At 41.7% G+C, this 19,893-nt stretch overlaps 2 protein-coding genes across 5 annotated transcripts in view; one reads left to right on the top strand and one right to left on the bottom strand.

Annotated features, from left to right (window-relative positions):
- Positions 1–5,480: 5,480 nt before the first annotated feature.
- On the bottom strand, positions 5,481–7,834 carry praf2 (PRA1 domain family, member 2; the record flags this gene model as incomplete). The annotated part of the gene is made up of 3 exons (XM_084072494.1): positions 5,481–5,708; positions 6,040–6,257; positions 7,656–7,834. The coding sequence occupies 3 exons, from the start codon at positions 7,832–7,834 to the stop codon at positions 5,569–5,571; spliced, it is 537 nt and encodes a 178-aa protein (XP_083928620.1). The 3' UTR covers positions 5,481–5,568.
- Positions 7,835–10,721: 2,887 nt separating this feature from the next.
- copz2 (COPI coat complex subunit zeta 2) overlaps positions 10,722–19,893 on the top strand; it is a 23,678-nt gene continuing 14,506 nt past the window's right edge. For all 4 annotated transcript variants that reach the window (XM_084072493.1, XM_084072490.1, XM_084072492.1 and 1 more), the window contains exons 1-3: positions 10,722–10,855; positions 17,547–17,615; positions 18,246–18,330. In XM_084072493.1, coding sequence (XP_083928619.1) covers positions 10,835–10,855; positions 17,547–17,615; positions 18,246–18,330 — 175 coding nt within the window. In that variant the 5' untranslated portion in view covers positions 10,722–10,834. The remainder of the gene's footprint in view (positions 10,856–17,546; positions 17,616–18,245; positions 18,331–19,893) is intronic.

Below are 19,893 nucleotides of genomic sequence, written 5' to 3'. Positions count from 1 at the left end.
GTAACACTTAATCACAAAGGAATTCTAAAATATTTCTGAAAAATAACAGATCTAAAAGCTCACAATGCACAAGCTTGTAGATCTGCGCTGGTGCTATCATCAGTAATAAATAGGCTTATTGACAAATAACCTGTTTAGAATCCAATAACATTAATAATAACTATAACTGCCTTTGTTGTAACCTAAAGTCAACCCTGACAGCGCTGTCAGCTGACCAGTTATGACACATTGTTCTCCAAGATAACACACACACACACACACACACACACACACACACACACACACACACACACACACACACACACACACACACACACACACACACACACACACACACACACACACACACACACACACACACACACACACAGCTTTATCTACAGGATCCAGTAACTTTGACCTAGATTAGAAACTAGTTTGGTAATCACCTAGCAGTACCGGCTGATGTGACATCAACAGTGGTGTCCTATCGAATTATGTGACTCTTTAGGCACTATTTTGCATGTATCATTATTATTATTATTATTGTTGTTTTTGTAATGTTGCCTAGCTACTGAAATCCCTTGAAGTCATGTAGTCTGTTGTGAAACTTTACAGATTATGTTACAAAAATAATACCTTCCTTTGGTTGTGAAAAGTAGACATTTTATCCATTTTTTTCTTCTATATTACTTAATCAAATAATGAATTACTACATAACAGAACATCTAGATTAAGTAAGATCTATTGAAAACACTCTGACAGGACTGCATGCTTTAAAAAAGAAAAAGCTTCTGGAAGTTACTGTACAAACAATTACAAAGCTGACTCCCTTGGGTCACCGGATTCTTTAAGTCACCAGCTCGTGTGTAACACGTCTACTTATAGTTACCTCCCAGTTACTGATGTAATCTCAACTGTTTCCCTGGAAATATCTGTGTTATTATTATAGGTGACTGAGTTGTTGTTATGTACACATTACAGGATGTTTATAAACCAGTGGCCCAGGGGTCCTTGGGGGGGCTTCAGGGGGTCCCCAGCCAAAGTAGCATAGTATCCTTTTAACCACGTTATCCATAATAATGTTGGCTGTTCAAAAATAGCAGATCTACAAGCTTTGGAATACTTTTGAATTTCTTGAACAGGCCATACAGTAAATCTTCTCTGCTGGGGGTCCACGGCCAAATAGGCTGCATATCAATTTTGGGGGGTCCCTGACTCCCTGACACGTAAACGTTAGAGACCCACTGATATATAATAGTTCAGAGCCTCTGAATAATAACATAATAATAACAATATAACCCATCATTATTTTACTGTCGCTTGTCAAATAGAACTGATCTGACCAACACGATCTGACAAGCGAGTAAAGCGACGCCGTCCCCTCGCGCGATGAATATAGCCAATTAGAGTCAAATAGAGTCAATTAAGTCAATTAAGCTATAATGCCAGGTTTATAAAACCTGTCACAGTTTTAGTAACTATAAATATCCTCCATTCATAATTATAAAACATATTCATAATCTTTCCATTGATCAACATCATCAGATGATTTGTCATCACAATGTCAAATAAACCAACATAGAGCCATAAACTCTACAATAAAGACCTTATTTATGTTACTTTACTATTTCATTTAGAGATAGAGTCTATAACTCCCGTTTATTCGCTTTAATGTGTTATTTCACTAGTATGAACAGTCTGTTCTATAATAAAACATAGATATGTATATCATATTTATTGTCTTACCGTGTGTAGTTTAAATCGTGTCTCTGTAGGGTGTGTGTTATTTTTACAGCCACTCTGAGCAGCTGGAGCCTTTATACCGGCACTAGTATGACCGTCCCATAGGCCAGGGGGGAGGGGGCCGCCGCTGATTGGCTGACAGGCCGCAGACTGGAAGGTCCCATAGGCCGGAGGGACCAGGCCTTAGCAACGGGACGGGAACCCCCCTCCCTCCATAGCAACGGGAACCCCCCTCCCCCTCCCAGAGGTGACGTAGGGTCGCATACTGCCCCTTCAACACAGATACACAACAACAACAACACACTAAGTTATGTGCGACGTGTGTGTGTGTGTGTGTGTGTGTGTGTGTGTGTGTGTGTGTGTGTGTGTGTGTGTGTGTGTGTGTGTGTGTGTGTGTGTGTGTGTGTGTGTGTGTGTGTGTGTGTGTCCTAAACAAGACTGTACACGCACACGCGTACGCGTGTGAGAGGTGAATAGACGTAAACAGCTAAAGAATGAGACAGACTGACTGACATACAGTTCAAATATATTTCATACACTATAAGCTAGTTTTCCAAACACAGGGTCGAGACCCATGTTTGGGTCACAGACCCATTTTTATGGGTTGCAAGTTTTTTGTTTAAAAAAAAAATTACAAATCAAAAGATTAAAAAAAAACTTTTTTTTCATAAATTAAAATATTTCATAAAGAATTTCATAAATTAAAAATCCAAGAAATTCCATAAAAGAAAATTAAAAAAAAACGTTTAAGAATAGCGAAAATAGCTGATCTACAAGCTTACAATGCGTCGCATTTCCAAGCTTGTAGATCAGCTATTTTCACAATAGTTCGGGTTCTGGCCTGGGGGGAGACATCAAATTTCTCTTTTCGGTTTAAAAAGTTTGGGAAACACTGGTCTGGTTTGATACAGTTCAAAGTATCATTTGATACTAGATACAGTTGATACAGTATCTGCAACCGTTTGATATGTTTTATATTTGGACACGAGCCATGCGGGACACTTTGATATTATTTGTTTTGAATATTTGTAATCTTATTTAAAATGTAATAAGATAGCAGGTTATTTAGACAGATTTTATCATTTGTTTAGACTGATGCTAGGTTCTTGGTTTTCCCTGTCCTCTCTGTATGTGTTTACCTTGTTTACTGTAAGTCACTCTGGATAAAGAGCGTCTGATAAAAATGTCTAAGTTGTAAATTGTAGCCTAATAAACCATTCCATCCACTCTTTTATGTTTATACCTGGTGTGAACTTATGATGTGACAAATTCAAGAGTTGATATTAATAAGACATTTATTGGAGGTATTATTATTAAATCAGAAAGAGTCACAAAACCAGAGAATGAATCATGAGGGCACTTTAGCTGTTAGAGCCATGCTTGGATTGTGTGTATATTGACACCTAGTGTCAAGACAGTGAACTACAACATGTTTATGGTTCTCAGACCTGAATGCCATATTTAGAACAAAGGAAAAAGAAGAAAAAGAAAAAGGAGACCATGTGATGTTGCACATTCTTCATTTATTTCAAAAAAGACGTTTTTTCAAAACAGTGGAAATAAAAAATAAAATAAGACACATTGACCATGATGATGATGACGATGAAGATCACATCATGTTAAATAGCAAAGTGATATCAACCAATAGAACCTCACGGAATTATTACGAGTCTTTGATGATCATAGGGCACACCGGAGCAACAATATTTAATCACACAATAAAATGCATTAAAAACACATCAATGACCTCATATAATATTCAACCACTGAAGGCAAATTCCATCAGTTTGTGAAGCGATCAGATCTGTGTAAAGACACAGGAATGAGTTAATGCTCAACTGAAGTATGAAGCCGTGGCTCGACGAAAATAGCAGATCTACAAGCTGACAACGTGTCGCGTCGCGACACGTTGTCAGCTTGTAGATCTGCTATTTTCGGTGAGTGACAAGTATATAAATGAGACTTCGGTATCTAGGAGTGTCTAGACTGACTGAGACACACGTGTTTATAAATCGGATTCGAGTCACATTTCAAACCACCTAGAAAAAGTGGGTCAAATCTGATTCACAAAATTTGAGAGCACTTTCTGTAAAAAGAGCGTGAGAAGAACCTCCATACCTTACAGAAGGTCTTCTACCAGTCATTTAGGGAATGTTAGATCAATGTTCCATGAAAACACACCTTAGAACATACAACCTTTATGACTTGCATTGTTTAGTTAGGTTTAGTGTTTGAAGCGCAAACATCTACAAACATTTGAAACACCTCACTGTCTTCCACCAGGTGATCTTGTGAGCTTGAAGATCACCTACAGCAGTGGTTCTCAAACTTTTTCATGCCAGGGACCCCCAAATTGACACTTATTAGCCCCCGGACCCCCATTTGAAAAGATAAGCCCCCCCATAAGAGAAGAGAAGATTTTTTACGGCTCTAGCATTGATTCTCAACCATTTTAATTTCAAGGACCCCCAGTTTGACATGCATTAGGGCTACGGACCCCCATTTAATGGCATTTATATCTCTGGGACCCCAATTCATATTGTAAAATCAATGTTAATTTAACTCTGAGAGTGTACACTCTCAGAGTTACAGACCCATAAGGGTCCATTTGGTTCCTATAAATCATTTAGCTGGGGTCCCCCTGGTATCCCCTCAAGTACCCCTGGGGGTCCCCGGACCGCACTTTGAGAACCAATGACCTTAAAGTATGTTCACAGAATGTTGTCCCAGAATAAGAGACATTGGTGTTTCTGTGGTTAAAAAAAAGATACTTTTAGTTTTGATGTTTTGAAGTGGTCGTTGTTTTATACTTGGAGATCAGAACTTGGTCCACATCAAGCTGGCTTTGTCCTGGTCCTGGACCAGATGAGGTCCGTATCAAAGTGGTTCTGACTATGTAATGATGCAGTGATTTTAATGTGAATCTTGATGTAACTTCATTAACATGATACTTTATGAATAATGATGTAACTTCATTAACAGGATACTTTATGAATAATGATGTAACTTCATTAACATAATACTTTATGAATAATTTTATAACAACACTGCATAAACATGAGCAGATATGTAAAGTGCATGATGATGACTTCTTCATACCGCTGTCATTTCCTTCATTTCTTTCTTTCTTTCTTTCTTTCTTTCTTTCTTTCTAATGTATTAATTAGGGTCTGTGTTCACCAAGGTATTTTTTTCCCTGAGCGTAGTGTATGTTTAGAATAGATTTCAATCAGAGAGCTGTGTATTTATTCTATGCTGGAAACACCAGCAGCGTGTTCTGCACTCACCGCTCACGTCTGGATCTCAGAGCTGAGAGTTGAAATGTGTTTTTTTTAGCAGAAAGCGGCGGATAATGTGTTCAGCTGAGAAAAACAAGGCGTTGGTGAACACACAGCCTTAGTGTTGTTGATTTTGGTCCAAAACTACCTTGCGCGCTGCCCTACCCCTTATGCCTAAACGTTTTCAAGGCATTTTTTACTATTTTGATATATCTACAAGCTCCCAACGTGTCCATGTAGATCAGCTATTTGAACTATTCTAAAATGTTTGTTTTTTTAAATAGTAAAAAATGCCCTTAATGTGGCGTGCAAGACAGGGCCCTACAATGTCTTACTGTACTCTGTGCTGCTTACATTTATGACTGATAAAGTCCTCTCCCCCTCCCCTCTCCTCCTCCTCTCTCCCCCTCCCCTCCTCTCCTCTAGGAGCCAACCTCCTGCTCCTGTCCCAGGGCCTCCAGTAACAGACCTCCTCCTCCCCTCTCCTCCTCTGCTCTAGGAGCCAGCCTCCTGCTCCTGCCCCAGGGCCTCCAGTAACAGACCTCCTCCCCTCCCCTCCTCTCGTCTAGGAGCCAGCCTCCTGCTCCTGCCCCAGGGCCTCCAGTAACAGACCCATAGGCGTTCTCTTCAGACCGATGCTCTCCAGCTTGTTCTCCAACTTGTTCTTCAGGTTCCTCAACCTCACAGAGGCATGGACCAGCACCACTGAGGAGAGATGGGGAGAGGAGAGGAGAGGAGAGGAGAGGAGAGGAGAGGAGAGGAGAGGAGAGGAGAGGAGGGGAGGGGAGGGGAGGGGAGAGGAGAGGAGAGGAGAGGAGAGGAGGGGAGGGGAGGGGAGAGGAGAGGAGAGGAGAGGAGAGGAGAGGAGAGGAGAGGAGAGGAGAGGAGAGGAGAGGACTTGAGTTGTTGGGAGAAAATGTGTATGTGTGTGTGTGCATGCATGCGTACGTGTGTGTGTGTGTGTGTGTGTGTGTGTGTGTGTGTGTGTGTGTGTCGTGCGTGTGCGTGCGCGTGCGTGCGCGTGCGTGTGTCTTACTCAGTATAGGGAAAGCGATTCCGAACAGGAAGACGGCCACGCCCCCCACGACGGACAGCAGAAGGTAACTGACCAATAGGATGGCCAGCAGGAAGAGCGTGGGATGGTTCCTACGGAAACGGCGAATGGGAGCCTGGTTCTCGGCGGCCCACACGAACCCCATGAAGAGAAGCACCACCACGGTCGCCCCGACAACCAACTGGAACGGCTGGAAGTATCTGACAGAAACAGAAGATTATTTATAGTTAATAATGTGTGTGTGTGTGTGTGTGTGTGTGTGTGTGTGTGTGTGTGTGTGTGTGTGTGTGTGTGTGTGTGTGTGTGTGTGTGTGTGTGTGGTTGGCTACTAGGTGGACCCTGCTGGTGATTAGCTGCTGTGCTGGTAGCTGGCTGTCTAATAGACCACCGAAGTCTGACGTAATTTACACATCCTTGGTTTGTCTACCTGGTTCGCAGTTTTCCACCCCCATTCTGAATCCCATAGACGTATTTAATATCGCGTCAAATAAGAACTGTGTTCCAAAAGTAAACAAATGATCCCGGCGGTTTGACTCTTATGGATATGGATATGAAGCATCAACTGACGGTGAGAAAACCATAATGTTACTTCAACGAATTAGTTACATTTTCACCAGAAACAGACTGTATCAAATATAAGTGACTGACTATCATAAACGATACAGAACTTCCTCCCTAACAATATCGCAGAGACAGTTTGTTTATTTTTGGACCACAAATCTTATATGAGACGATTCTATGATGACCCAATGTTATTCTCCATAGAGAAATTACTTTATGAACCTGGGGATGAACGAGTGACGTCAGGACTTCGGTGGTCTATGCTGGGGTCTTCAACAGGGGGTCCGGGACCCCTAGGGGGTCCTCAGAGCTACTACAGGGGGTCCGCCAAATCTTTGTGTGATAGGATTTCATTTTTTACATTAACCACTTGAACCCTAGAATTCCTTTTCTGAGGGGAACATTAACATTAGGGGAACTTAGTGGAACTTAGGGGAACTCTCAAGGCCACGCGCTGCGAGGCGTTGAGAGCTTGTAGATCGGCTATTTTTGGCAAAGAGGCTATAGGTGTAGAGGGGAAAAAATAGTAGACTAAACAGTCCGCCTGCTTAGTTAGTCGTGTTCCGGTTTCTAAAGACTATAGATGTCTCTAGAGTGAGTCCTCCTCCGTCTCTGACCGGGAATCACGGATTGACAACCATTGCCTGCATCACAGTAAACATACCCGTACTGCTGTTATTATCCTGACCTGTTGTTGAGAGCATAGGCGCCCATTTATGCTCATGCCCATGGGGTGCTAAACCCCAACCCAGAATTATTACATAATTGTCACAATTATTTCCCATCATCACCCCCCCCCCCCCCACACACACACACACACACACACACACACACACACACACACACACACACACACACACACACACACACACACACACACACAGAGAGAGAGAGACAGACAGACAGACAGACACAGAGAGAGAGAGAGAGAGAGAGAGAGAGAGAGAGAGAGAGAGAGAGAGAGAGAGAGAGAGAGAGAGAGCGAGAGAGAGAGAGAGAGAGAGCAGTAGTAGTGTTAACTCTATGATGAGACTCACCCCACACACAGCAGGAAGCCCGTCACAGATATGACGTAATTACTCTGGTAATAAAGCAGGTTGTTGATGATCCTGTTGTTCCATCTGGTGACGTCACGGATGTCCGGAGCGGCGAAGCGGGCCGAGCCCAGGAGGAAATCCTCTGTGGTCCTCACAGGAGGAGGCTGTATGTCCACCATCTTACTGACCACAACAAACTACACCTCCCAGCATGCCATGCGGCTCAATTGAATGTTAACCATAACAAACTACACCTCCCAGCATGCCATGCGGCTCAACTGAATGTTAACCATAACAAACTACACCTCCCAGCATGCCATGCGGGCTGAACTGAATGTTAACCATTATTCTACAGCTAATGATTAGCTGTAGAATACAACTCTCGTAGACGTATTTATGATTCTGACGTTTTCAATCTACGAGAGTTGTAGGGTTCACCCCCCATGGACACATGGACTTTCTGCACTATGCCCCTCAGATACGCCAAACATGTACACATTGAAAATAAAGGTGCTTACCCCCAAGCCCCGAATGTTAACTGTCTCTACGGGGTAGTAGTTTAATGTAATAATCCATATCTTTCAATAAAGAAGTGTTTTAATGCCGTCTGTGGCCGATTCTGTCGGAAGTTCCCAATGGGCGGTAGTGACGGGTAGTGAGGGGCGCATCTGGTGAAACCCGGAATTGCACTCAATGTAAACAGGAAGTAAACGTGGGTGAAAAAATGGCGTTCGGCCACAGACGGGATTAAAACACTTCTTTATTGAAATATATGGATTATTACATTAAACTACTACCGCGTAGAGACAGTTAACATTTGGGGCATGGGGTAAGCACCTTTATTTTTCATTTTGTACATGTTTGGAGTATCTGAGGGGCATAGTGCTGAAAGTCCCTGTGTCCATGGGGGGTGAACCCTACAACTCTCGTAGATTGAAAACGTCAGAATCATAAATACGTCTACGAGATGTATTCTACAGCTAGTTAACCATAACAAACTACACCTCCCGGCATCCCATGCGACTGAGGACACGTGGAGGGTGGCCTGGCCACTGTAGCTCTGGTCCATGTTATGTGGCTGTACGTGTATCTTCCCCAGTGGAACGGGGGCACAATGTATGTCTACACTTCACTAAAGATAAACATGTACGTTCCCTACTCACAGAAACAAAGTTAAGGTGTTGAAGGCCTTTTCTCCACGGTGGGAGCTGGGAGGACTCTCAGACCTCCACCTTTTGTGTAAGATCCAGCTTTTAGCCAGAAAATAAAATAATCCGCCGACGGAGACATGTTTTTCTTTACTCTTGGTGCGTGCGCCCGCTACAGGTCTGGTCAATTAAAAAAATACCATTGACTGGATCTGTAGGGGGCGCACTGGACTAAATACATAATTTCACCATACGCCACTGCTATAAATATTAAAAATATTATATAGGTGATATTGTTTTAGTATTTCAACCCTAGTACTTGAGTCAAAGTACTCAACTAGTTGAAAGCTGGTAGGCCTACTTTATTTTTATACTAAAATACTAAGTATTGATTGATTGAATACTTTATTAACAGTTTGCAAATAGTACAGTGGTACGACCTTATTCAAACAAACACTTTAGGCCTACAATACAATAGGCCTACATTTATTTTTTAATATCAATATAGATTGTTGTATTGTTTTCAAATTGCATTCACAGAGCATTGTATAACTCTCTTACTCTACAATGACTTGCTTGTTGAACCACTGTGCTTCCATCAACAAAATGACAGGCATGTATTAATTAATTCATTCATTAATTTATTAATTAATTAATTCATTCATTTAAACAGCCCATCGATTACTGTGCATGATGAGCCTCTGTTACACAGCTGATACAGTTCGTGTCACAGTTTATCTGTCAAATCAAGTAGAAGTAGTCTAGACTCTAAACCTAAATCTAAATGGCTTCAGTAAACTCTGGTCAGGGCAACATAATTATGAGTGAATGTGTGAAGTGTAACAGGGCATCTAGGAGTCTTAGGACTCGGACTCAGATGTTAAATTGTGTAATCATGTTTTTGTTTATTGTATTCTAATTCAGTTTGTAACACTGGGTGTACAAGCCTATATAAAAATCAAAATCAAAATGATTGCAAGAATACCGGTATGTGAATGGTGTAACATAAATGTATAATATGAATTAATTGCAATAAAAGCATTCAAAAAACAGTGAGCATTCCAGTAGCACTGGTGAGGAGGACAGTAGAACTGTCTGCAGTTTATTCATAATATTCAGGATCTTCTGGACCCCTTCAAGGACCCCTGGGGGCCCCCGGCTGGACCCCACTTTGAGAACCACTGTGTACAGACCACTGTTTGACTGAAGAGCTTTTATTTTTTAATTTTATTCTATTTTGAAGGCTCAGAGTGAAGGGGGCGGGTTGAATGCGCCGTGCCTCCCAGTGCGCGTGCCCGGCAACAGTCTAGAGATCCCATGGCCCGGAGGGACCGTCACCCTGTAATTGGCTGATCGGTTGTCATGGTGCAGGACAGCTTGTCGTGCAAGTTTGCAGAACTAGTTGTGCGGCAAATACTTTAATCAACTAACAGAATGGAGCTACATAATTAGATACATATAACATACATACTTAATAAAAGTCACAGTGAATTAAATAAAACACCACAATGAAATAAATAAGTGTAGCCTTATTATCTTTTTAATTTTAGATTTTTTTTTTATAATAGATTTTGTATTCCTATTTATTTATTTGTTTGTGGCATTCATAATCGTAAATCTTTGGTCCAATGGACTTCCATACTCCCCCGGCAACCGACCGAGCTCCTCCAGCCAATCACAGCGCGACTTTACAGCCGCCGTCGTCCCCCCAGGCTATGGGAAGAAGGGATGTGGTCAGAACAGAAGAGAGCGTTTCCCTTCCCTCCTATGGGGGCGGGGCGCGCGAGCCGAGCCGGTGGTTCTCGCTCTCGCGCAACCAGCAGCACGCGCCGGGCGAAAAAAAAAAAAAAACGGCAGATCTACAAGCCCACAGCGCGTAGCGGCAGCGACGTGCTGTGGGCTTGTAGGTCTGCCGTTTTTTTTTCTTTCGGCAGCGCGCGACGCCCTCGTACGACCGAAGTATAAATCCCACTCTGACAGCTCAGAGTGTCCACGTCAACACACACACACACACACACACACACACACACCATGGAGGACAGCAGCGCTCTGGTAAGAACCTTTAAAACACATTTAAAACACATTTAAAACACATTAAAATCAGGTTAAACATGCGTGTTGTTCAACATTTAAACACTTTGTTAAAGAGACAGACAGTGCATTCACGAGCTGTGACGTGGTAAGAAGAGAGAGAGAGACATAGAGAGAGAGAGAGAGAGAGAGAGAGAGAGAGAGGACTGACATTTGTTGCTGCAGTGAAAATAATATGGATTTAATGTGATTATTAATGATTATCTAAGTGTGTTGTTTTAAACCTGTAGATGTTGTCTGTCTGACTGACTGACTGTCAGCTCTTTATTTGAGCTGATTATTATTATTATTATTGTTATAATAATAATGTGATGGTTTAAAGGGATATACGTCATGTTTATAATAACAGTAAAAGTTGTTCAGTGAAGTTTATTGTTGTTTGATCTGTTTGGTTGTGATTGAGTCTACGTGTTAGCTCTCCCAGTGCCACGTCCACCTCTCTCTCTCTCTCTCTCTCTCTCTCTCTGTCTCTCTCTCTGTGTGTGTGTGTGTGTGTGTGTGTGTGTGTGTGTGTGTGTGTGTGTGTGTGTGTGTGTGTGTGTGTGTGTGTGTGTGTGTGTGTGTGTGTGTGTGTCTCTGTCTCTCTCTCTCTCTCTCTCTCTCTCTCTCTCTCTCTCTCTCTCTCTCTGTGTCTGTATGTCTCTCTGTGTCTGTATCTCTCTATGTGTGTGTCTGTCTGTCTGTCTGTCTGTCTGTCTGTCTGTCTGTCTGCCTGTCTGTCTGTCTCTCTCTCTCTCTCTCTCTCTCTCTCTCTCTCTGTGTCTGTATCTCTCTGTGTCTGTATCTCTCTCTGTGTCTGTATCTCTCTATGTGTGTGTCTGTCTGTCTGTCTGTCTGTCTGTCTGTCTGTCTGTCTGTCTGTCTGTCTGTCTGTCTGTCTGTCTCTCTCTCTCTCTCTGTCTCTCTCTCTCTCTCTCTGTGTCTGTATCTCTCTCTCTCTCTCTCTCTCTCTCTCTCTCTCTCTCTCTCTCTCTCTCTCTCTCTCTCTCTCTCTCTCTCTCTCCCTCCAGTTCAACAGGTGTGTATTGGATCATACAGTGTGTATTGGATCATAGTGTGTATTGGATCATACAATATGATGGGGTATTAATAAAGTATATCTCATCTCATACAGAGTGTGGTAGCAGTCAGTTCTTTACTGCCAGGGATGCATCATCCTTAAGGATAGTCTGGGAGGCATTGCCTCGGAGTTTGGACGGCGGGGGCGCGGCCACTGCGTTGTGATTCAAATCAACAGCCAATGAAGAAAAGGGGGCGGGATCCACATGCAGTGGGTGTTGCATCTAAATAGGATCGACGGGAAGCAATTTCCCCTTGAGAAATTTCGGCCGCCATTGTTGTGTACTGCTGTTTGCCTCTCGTCGGACTTTTTAGACGAGTTGCACAGCTCTCAGACCGGTAAGAGGCGTGTCCGCTCAGATTCAGAGCGTAAACAACATCCCGCCCACAAATCCCAGGGCTCTGGCCCAGAAGTTCCTCGCCGAGCCGGCGAAAACTTCTGGGAACTCAGATTACATTAAGGATAACATCATTACTTAGTTTAATATTGTAACCTTAATAATTTTGGGATTAACTGTAACACTTCCATCTTTGACCTGTTTGGCTTCATGAAGCAACTTGTTCCCTTGTCTTTTTGTTCAGTATTTTATTTTGAAGTGTGGTGTGTGACAGACAGGAAGTTGTTCAGTATTTTATTTTGAAGTGTGGTGTGTGACAGACAGGAAGTTGTTTAGTATTATTGTGGAGTTGTGTACAGTGGCGTGCACAGACATTTTGAGGGGCAGGTGCTGAAGTAAATTATACTTTTTTTTGTTGACTTGGTCTGCTCTTTTTTCCCTCTACACCTATACCTCTTTGCCAAAAATAAAAATAGCCGATCTACAAGCCCACAACGCCTCGCAACGCGAGGCGTTGTGGGCTTGTAGGTCTGCTGCTGAACTTCAGCAGCTTGTAGGTCTGCTGAAGTTCTCCTCAGAAAAGGGATGCTAGGTTTCGAGTGGTTATGGTAAAAAGAAAAATCATATCACACAAAGATTTGGCGGACCCCCTGTAGTAACTCTGAGGACCCCCTAGGGGTCCCGGACCCCCTGTTGAAGACCCCTGCTGTAAACTGAAAAGGGGCACTTCTGGTCAAGAGGGCAAAGGGCAGGTGCTCTGTCACCACCTAGAGTCTATCTGTGCACGTCCCTGGTTGTGTAGAGTTATGTTTACGATTAGGAACAGATTCAGCTTGGGTTTAGGCTTAGACATTTAGAGTTTAGGGTTAGGCCTGATATATGTTCGGTGTCGTCCATTGTGACTAATTGACATTCACTGTTTTGGTAGACGGGGACGTTTTTGGGGGCGTCTATATCATTGGTTCTCAAAGTGGGGTCCGGGGACCCCCAGGGGTACTTGAGGGGGTTCCAGGGGGTACCCAGCAAAATGTGTGCATCGTGCAAAATATGGCATCAGAATAATTATGACCTTCTATACTTTGGCTATTTAAAAATAGCAGATATACAAGCTCATAGCGCGGCACCGAGTGCCGCGCTATGAGCTTGTAGATCTGCTATTTTTGAAAGATCTTGAAGATTCGTGCAAATCTTTGAATATATTTATTTTAAAGCGAACATTTTAACACAAATCTTTGCTTCTGGGAGTCCCTGGCACAACACATTTTCAGATGGGGGTCCGCGGCCAAATATATATCAATTTGGGGGTCCTTGACACAAAAAAGTTTGAGAAACACTGGTCTATATCTCTCTCTCTCACTCACTCACTCACTCACTCACTCACTCACTCTCTCTCTCTCTCCATACATCCATTCAACAGGTGTGTGTTGGATCATCAGTTGTTTTAATAACATGTATACATTGTGCGCGTGTGCGTGTGCGTGTGCGTGTGTGTGTGTGTGTGTGTGTGTGTGTGTGTGTGTGTGTGCGTGTGCGATCAGATAAAAGATGAACAGAAAGGTGAGCCAGTTCTAACCTGGTTCCCAGGCTCTCCCTGGAACCACATCGAACTCTGATTGGGCTATTGGAGCTGTCAATCAAATATGACAAGAGGAAGTGCAGGCAACGCCTGACCTGATGAGTTCAATGAGACACGTGTTGGGATATTGATTGAATAGTTCCTCTGATAGTTCTGTATTGATTGAATAGTTCCTCTGATAGTTCTGTATTGATTGAATAGTTCCTCTGATAGTTCTGTATTAATTGAATAGTTCCTCTGATAGTTCTGTATTGATTGAATAGTTCCTCTTATAGTTCTGTATTGATTGAATAGTTCCTCTGATAGTTCTGTATTGATTGAATAGTTCCTCTGATAGTTCTGTATTGATTGAATAGTTCCTCTGATAGTTCTGTATTAATTGAATAGTTCCTCTGATAGTTCTGTATTGATTGAATAGTTCCTCTTATAGTTCTGTATTGATTGAATAGTTCCTCTGATAGTTCTGTATTGATTGAATAGTTCCTCTGATAGTTCTGTATTGATTGAATAGTTCCTCTGATAGTTCTGTATTAATTGAATAGTTCCTCTGATAGTTCTGTATTGATTGAATAGTTCCTCTTATAGTTCTGTATTGATTGAATAGTTCCTCTGATAGTTCTGTATTGATTGAATAGTTCCTCTGATAGTTCTGTATTGATTGAATAGTTCCTCTGATAGTTCTGTATTAATTGAATAGTTCCTCTGATAGTTCTGTATTGATTGAATAGTTCCTCTGTCTGATGGTTCTGTATTGATTGAATAGTTCCTCTGATAGTTCTGTATTGATTGAATAGTTCCTCTGATAGTTCTGTATTGATTGAATAGTTCCTCTGATAGTTCTGTATTGATTGAATAGTTCCTCTGATAGTTCTGTATTGATTGAATAGTTCCTCTGATAGTTCTGTATTGATTGAATAGTTCCTCTGATAGTTCTGTATTGATTGAATAGTTCCTCTGATAGTTCTGTTCAAAGACAAGGACCTTGACTCAGGTCCTCACCAGTGTTAGATATATTTTAGTCATCTAAAATGTTTTCGTTTTAGTCAATTACATCTACAGTTGATTTAAAATGTATTTATGTTGATAGCTTGTAGTGTAGATCTACTATTTTCGGATCATGACACCCGTGCAAAACCAAGCATACAATGACTGTTCTCCACTAGTCTTAGTTCTACTGGATCTCTTCTCCACTAGTCTTAGTTCTACTGGATCTCTTCTCCACTAGTCTTAGTTCTACTGGATCTCTTCTCCACTAGTATTAGTTCTACTGGATCTCTTCTCCACTAGTCTTAGTTCTACTGGATCTCTTCTCCACTAGTCTTAGTTCTACTGGATCTCTTCTCCACTAGTCTTAGTTCTACTGGATCTCTTCTCCACTAGTCTTAGTTCTACTGGATCTCTTCTCCACTAGTCTTAGTTCTACTGGATCTCTTCTCCACTAAGTCTTAGTTCTACTGGATCTCTTCTCCACTAGTCTTAGTTCTACTGGATCTCTTCTCCACTAGTCTTAGCTCTACTGGATCTCTTCTCCTTTAGTCCCTCAGTCACATTTTAGTTATACTTTTTAGTATAACTAAGACTATATTTAGTCTTAGTTTTTTTGTCATCAGAGCTTAGTTTATATTTAGTTTTCAGTGAAAAAAGGTCATCATCATCATCATCATGGTTGTTGTGGTAGTCATGGTGACCCTGGATGTTTATAGTTCCCGGCTGAAGTTCTGTGATTCACTCTGACTGTCAGTCAATACTAGTCAGTGCATAACAGAACTTTGACCTGGAACTAAATGCTCTACCATGGATGGATGAGTGGATGGATGGATGGATGGATGGGTGGATGGATGGGTGGATGTGGAACAGTACTAAAGCAGGGATGGTTCATTTAACCCATTAACTCATTCCCTGCCTAGAACGACTAAAACGACTTCTGTCCATAAGCCATGCCTGCCAAGAACGACTAAAACGACTTTTTAAAAAATAAAAAAAATAAAAAATATTTTTTTTTTTTAGATTTTTTTTTTTTTTTACCCAAAGACCAAGGAGATATGATTTTTCGAAGATATAGACTCCCATCCACTTCCTTGTTAACTTAAAACTTAAAAATTCTGTATCTCGGCTCCTGAGTACTTTTTTTTTTTCAATGAAAAATATGGCAGTGTTCAAACGCGTCCAGAAATAATTCTGGCAGTGAATGAGTTAAGACCTGAGGTGATTCTTTAAAATATTTTCTAAATCCTAACAGTTTTTTGAAAAAAAATCAACAACAAAAAAATTCAAGATTTTTCAAAAATAGCCAAAGAAATCTAAAGTGACACAGATGCGTTCCAGGTCTTAGGTGATTAGACACTGTTCACAGAGAGAGATCAGCAGTCAATGAAGTGAGTAAATAAAGTAGAAAGATGTGCTCCTCGGAGCACAGGGCGGGTAGGTTATCGTGGGCCAGCAATGTTTCACGGCAATCGGAACGCTGCGTTCATGATTTGAGGCATTTTGTTCAAAACGGGCCACTCTTGCAAACGTTAGAAGCCAATCTTAGCCAATCAGGATGGAATATGAAAAATCCGACAGATCTGACTTGATCACATGACTATAGTGTGTGTGTGTGTGTGTGTGTGTGTGTGTGTGTGTGTGTGTGTGTGTGTGTGTGTGTGTGTGTGTGTGTGTGTGTGTGTGTGTGTGTGTGTGTGTGTGTGTGTGTGTGTGTGTGTGTGTGTGTGTGTGTGTGTGTGTGTGTGTGTGTGTGGCGTGATGTTTGGACAAAATATGTAAACTCATAACAATTTCAGTAATATTAAAAAAAAAACATTTTTGTTTAGCAAAAATCGGCCTCTTGGTGGCGCTATAATAGGCTGATGTAAAAGATTTGGGGCAAAGGTTCTGCTCTGGCCTCCAGGCAGCGTGTGTTCACAGTTTCATGTCGATCGGCCCAACAGTGCCGGAGATTAGCCGGAGTACACAGACGGACGGACGGACGGACGGACAGGGGCAGAAACATATAGTCTCAGCCACGCCTCAGTGGCGGATGTTGGTGTTATCTCTCCCATGGAACCAACATCAACACAGCATGGATGGAACTGTGTTTTGGGTCTGACAGTCTAAATGTCATCAAACGGTGGTTCTGTGGCTCAAATGTCCAATAAATCAGGGACGTGCACAGATAGACTCTAGGTGGTGCTAGAGCACCTGCCCTTTGCCCTCTTGACCAGAAGTGCCCTTTTGAAAAAAAGGAAAAAAAAAGTTTTTTTTTTTCCAGTTTACATCAGGGGTCTTCAACAGGGGGTCCGGGACCCCTAAGGGATCCTCAGAGTTACTACAGGGGTTCCGCCAAATCTTTATGTGATATGATTTTTCTTTTTACCATAACCACTCGAAACCTAGCATCCCTTTTCTGAGGAGAACTTAAGCCAAAAATAGCAGATCTACAAGCCCACAACGCCTCGCGCTGCGAGGCGTTGTGGGCTTGTAGATCGGCTATTTTTGGCAAAGAGGTATAGGTGTAGAGGGGAAAAAAGAGCAGACCAAGTAAACAAAAGGTGCGCAAGGTGCCCTTTTTTTTTACTTGAGCACCTGCCCCTCAAAATGTCTGTGCACGCCACTGCAATAAATAATGGACCTTGATATGAAAAAGGGTTGAGAACCACTGTTATAATGTATAAATGTTCTGTGTTTCATTGTGTTGTAGGAGCCGTCTCTGTACACAGTGAAAGCTGTTCTCATCCTGGACAACGATGGAAACAGACTGCTGTCCAAGGTGCCATGTTTATTATTAGCAAATCTATCAAATATGTTTGTTCATTCATTCTTTAGTTAACCCATTCAATAAGGGGAACGCATCCGTGTCATTTTAAGATTTCTTTGGCCATTCAAAAATAGAAGATCTATAAGCTCATAGCGCGGCACTCGGTGCAAGCTATGAGCTTGTAGATCTGCTATAAATCTTTGAATATATATATTCTTAAGCCAACATTTGTAACTCAAAATCTTTGCTTCTGGCTGGGGGTCCCTGGAACAAAATATTTTGAGATGGGGGTACGCGGCCAAATACATATCATTTTGGGGGTCCACTGATTATATAGCAACATAAGTTTTAAAAAAAACTGTTAGACGACATTTGCAGAATCGGTCAAATTGCACAAAATGTCACACATTCTCCAAAAATAGCAGATCTACAAGCTCATATGCCACGCTATGAGCTTGTAGATCTGCAAAAAAAATATATAGCCAAAGAAATCTTAAAATGACACGTTCACAATGCGTTCCCGGTCTTAATGGATTAAGAAAAGCAACCACTGCACAAACAGTTAGGAATGACTCTTGTAGTAGTTAGTGTGTGTCAGCCTGTTATTCCCTGGTCTGACCAGTAGTGTGCGCTGTGTTCCAGTACTACGACCCTGACCTCTACCCCTCCATGAAGGAACAGAAGAACTTTGAAAGAAACGTCTTTAACAAAACACACAAAGCAGACAGTAAGTCTCTTCTCTTCTCTTCTCTTCTCTTCTCTTCTCTCCTCTCCTCTCCTCTCCTCTCCTCTCCTCTCCTCTCCTCTCCTCTCCTCTCCTCTCCTCTCCTCTCCTCTCCTCTCCTCTCCTCTCCTCTGCTCTTCTCTTCTAAATGTAAGCAGCACAGAGGTACAGTCAGACATTAAAGCTAAGAGGATAACACAAAATAAGTCCTGGGGACTTGTTTCCATTGTGGTCCTATGTATTCAATTCATCAACAGAGCATAGAACATTAACACATTCATAAGTGATTTGCGTTGGTTAAAATAAGTGTTAAATAGCTCTATATTCTGATAGTAGTCATTGCTATAGAGTGTTTGTTCAGTAAAATGAGTCTCCTTGTCTCTCCACCTCTTTATTAAACAGAAAATGCATTTTTGTTTCAGTTTCATTTCCAAGTTTATCCAATCAGGATAGAGAACTCAATCAGGATATAGATTAAACAAGTGAAATTAGAAGTGATGACACTAAGAAATGAGCAGACAAAATTGGAACTGGAACACTATAAAAATGAAGCTTGAAAATGGGTACTTTCTCCTGATTGGCTGAGATTTTGACACCTACCGGAAAATGTATTTTCTGTTTATTAAAGAGCTGGAGAGACGGGGAGACTCCTGTTACTGAACAAACACTCTATAGCAATGATTACTATCACAATATAGTATTTTAACCTTTTAACAACATACTTTTTGTTTTAACCAAAAAATATCACTTACCCTACCTTTTAAATGAATGGGTTAACCCTGTGTCTTCTACCCTGAGCCATCCCAGACTAGCAACATGTGTTGGAATGAGGTGATTCATGGGCTTTAGGCAGAGTATAGTAGTCATAGATATCAGTTTGTTTAGGGAGGTCTGAAGCTTAGTGTTTAGTGACATTGAGAGGTTGGAGAACCAAGACTCCAAGAGGTCCAAACACAGTCAAAATGACATTGAATGAGGGTTCCAGTGCATTCTTTAGTCTTTTAGTGCATTCTTGTTGACAAAAGGAGAGACGAAATCGTCTCCTTATCTCCTGTCTCCTCTCTCAGTATGTAATAACAGCATAATGGTATCATGCTACATAAGCCGCTGGCTCACACAGGTCTAATGTATCACACACACTATTATAGATATGACACCCTGAGGCTATGCTAGCGTTAGCCTGCTTTACGCTACAAACATCCTGACTGTCAAAAATGTATATTAACCCCTTCAATCCGGAAACGCTTGCTGTGTAATTTTTTATTTAAAAGAAAAAATCTATCACCATTATTTTATACTTTGGGCTATTCGAAAAGAGCAGATATACAAGCTCAGAGTGCCGCGCTATGAGCTTGCAGTGGTTTTCTAACTTTTTTCATGTCAAGGACCCCCCACAATTATATGTATTTGTCCGTGGACCTCCATCTCAAAATGTGTTTTTCCAGGGACCCCCCAGAAGCAAGGAATTGATGTAGATGTAGTATATATATTCAAAGATTTGCACACATTTTCACGATTTCTTCGTCAAAAATAGCAGATCTACAAAGCACATAGTGCCGCGCTATG

The sequence above is a fragment of the Gymnoscopelus microlampas genome (genome assembly GCF_963454915.1).
Source record: "Gymnoscopelus microlampas genome assembly, chromosome: 11".
Lineage (NCBI taxonomy): Eukaryota > Metazoa > Chordata > Actinopteri > Myctophiformes > Myctophidae > Gymnoscopelus > Gymnoscopelus microlampas.
Note: the sequence above shows the minus strand (reverse complement) of the source record. Positions and strands in the feature narration are given on the sequence as shown.